At 49.4% G+C, this 2,500-nt stretch overlaps 1 protein-coding gene across 1 annotated transcript in view; it reads left to right on the top strand.

Moving 5' to 3' along the window:
• LOC121685097 (WD repeat-containing protein 11-like) overlaps window positions 1-2,500 on the top strand; it is a 53,397-nt gene that overhangs the window by 15,982 nt on the left and 34,915 nt on the right. The window contains 1 exon segment of the mRNA XM_042065384.1: window positions 1,252-1,425. Coding sequence (XP_041921318.1) covers window positions 1,252-1,425 — 174 coding nt within the window.

Here is a 2,500-nt window from a genome sequence, read left to right as displayed (position 1 = left end):
CCCCCCCCCCCCCCCCCCCCTACATACACAGCACATTATTTCATCAGGAAGCTTCTCCAACACACATCCCCAACATACTTACAGCACACTGCCCCCCCCCCCCCCCCCCCAATACACAGCACATTGTCTCATGAGGAAGCTTCTCCAACACACATATTGCACACTGCCCTCTCCCCACATACACAGCACACTATCCCATCTCCCCTGTCATCCCCCCAACACACACACCAAGACCCCTGGCAGTTGGGTTAGCCCCTTGAGCCGTGGATCTGCCCAAGGTTTCTTCCTTGGTAAGGGAGTTTTTCCTTGCCCCTGTTGCTCTTGGGTGCTCCTTGTTGGTGCCCCCCACCCAATCCCAATCCTCCCCCACCTTTTTTATGCAGTCCTTGCCACTTAATCTACTAAACCCCTCTTCTACTGCACTTTTTAACCCCCCCCCCCCCCCCCCCCTCCCCCATTAATGCACAAATAGGCTGACACCAGACATAATTTCACTGCATTTCTTACTTCCAGTAACTATGATGCTGATAATGGAACTCTCTTGAAAGGGTCCATACAAGCCAAGTGTGCTGGGGCCCTGTCCCTTCATCTAGCCGTTACATCACCTGCAAGAGAGAAAACCAGTTTGTGTCAGGACAGCAAGCGAAATCTTTGAAACTAATGGAAAATAAGCTTCTCATGCATTTAGATGAAACTAGAAATATTATGAAAGATTGGGCCCCAAAAGCTTATTCATGTGAATGTTGTGAATGAGGACATTTTGAGTGCTCACCACTCCTCATAAAATTCAATTTTAAAACCAGTATTGCACTAGTTTTCCCTCATGGAAAGGAGTAACTGTATGCTATGCAGAGCTCTTGTAGGAAATCACTGACATTTTCATTCTTTTTGGTTGACAGTTTGTATTTAACCACACCAAACATATTTCTCTTTGTGTGCACTTAAAGGTCAGAGCTAGGGCATGTTAGAAATATTCAGCGAAATGAGATGTTTGTGAACTTTTGTATGTATTGGTTGTGCACAATTCGAATTGCAATTCTGCTTCCTGTTTGCTACCTCAATTGAAATGCAAGTGAAATTCAAGAATTGAATTGGAATTTAAGAGCCAGTTTCAATTCAATTCTGGAATTTTGCACAAGCCTGGTATGTACTTATATATATATATATATATATATATATATATTATATATATATAATATATATATATATATGTGTGTGTGTGTGTGTGTGTGTGTGTGTGTGTGCACGCAGGTCACAGTCTGATCTCAGGCGTGGAGCCGGCACGTCCGGGGCAGCAGGAGGTGCTGCTGAAGTTCCTGCTGACGGGACTCCTGTCCGGCCTGCCCCTGCCCCCCTTTGCTCTGCGCATGTGTCCCCCACTGACCACCAAAAACATCAACCACTACCAGCCCCTCCTGGCCATCGGTGAGTAATGCACACACACACACACACACACACACACACACACACACACACACACACACACACACACACACACACACCCCTAACGATTCCTCCTGAGCGTGTGTCAGCACTGATGTTCCAGTTTTGATGTCTGACGCCTGCACAGAAGTACAGAGAGACAGGGCAGGAGTCGAGCAGATTTGGGTTCATTTAATGGCGTGTGATGTGCAAATGGAGGCTGTGGCATCAGAGCGGCCTAACTAGCCCTGGCGGTGGGGGGAGGCTGTTTAGAGCGATACGCTGCTGAGGCAGGCGAGGAGCCCCAAGGCCATGCAGAGTCTTTAATGATGCCGCTTGCACCGCAAAACTGCACCGGATCACACGGGAAGTACACAACGAGACCAGTCGGGCACGGAAAACGGAAGCCATACCCAGCGTTCGTGATCAGAAGAAAGAGAAGATGGGGGTTCAACGTGATGCCTCATCAAGAAGCATGTCAATGGGCTCAATGCACGTCAGTAGAACGTTCGCTGCGATGTCAAATGATACGGGTCCACTACTTCCGGCTGGCCAGAGTTGAGAAAGAAATGGCCGTCTTTTACCCAAGGTGCCTCAGCGAGCTGCCTAAGCTAAACATTAACGATGTACGAAGACTGTGTCGGTCAGGAGCCACAACACCCAACAACAAGCCTTCTTTCCAACGTGTGGTTTCCCAACTGCCCTACACTTGTCCAGCCAGCCGTCCTCAGCTGGCCCCAGAGCCAGAGGGGAGTGGAACAGGCGGCCGGGTGCAGACAGCGCAGAGGCTGATGAGACTGAGAAAAAGCTGCTCTCCTTTGAAATGTGGTTACTGCAGAGATGCCACTATTTAGGCCAGCCAAGTCTGCCCTCATTCTAGCCAGGAGGAGGAGGAGAGGAGGAGGAGGAGAGGAGGAGGAGAGGAGGAGGAGGGAGGATGTAGCAGGTGAGGGAGGAATGGAGGCTCAGTGCTGAGTGCATGTGAGTGGCGGAGAGGGAATCAATTTTGAAAATTGGGTCTGTGTTTGTGTAACTGTGTGTGTGTGTGTGTGTGTGTGTGTGTGTGTGTGTGTGTGTG

This window comes from Alosa sapidissima, chromosome 16, assembly GCF_018492685.1.
Source record: "Alosa sapidissima isolate fAloSap1 chromosome 16, fAloSap1.pri, whole genome shotgun sequence".
Taxonomy (NCBI): domain Eukaryota; kingdom Metazoa; phylum Chordata; class Actinopteri; order Clupeiformes; family Clupeidae; genus Alosa; species Alosa sapidissima.
This window is presented reverse-complemented; position numbering and strand designations above follow the sequence as displayed.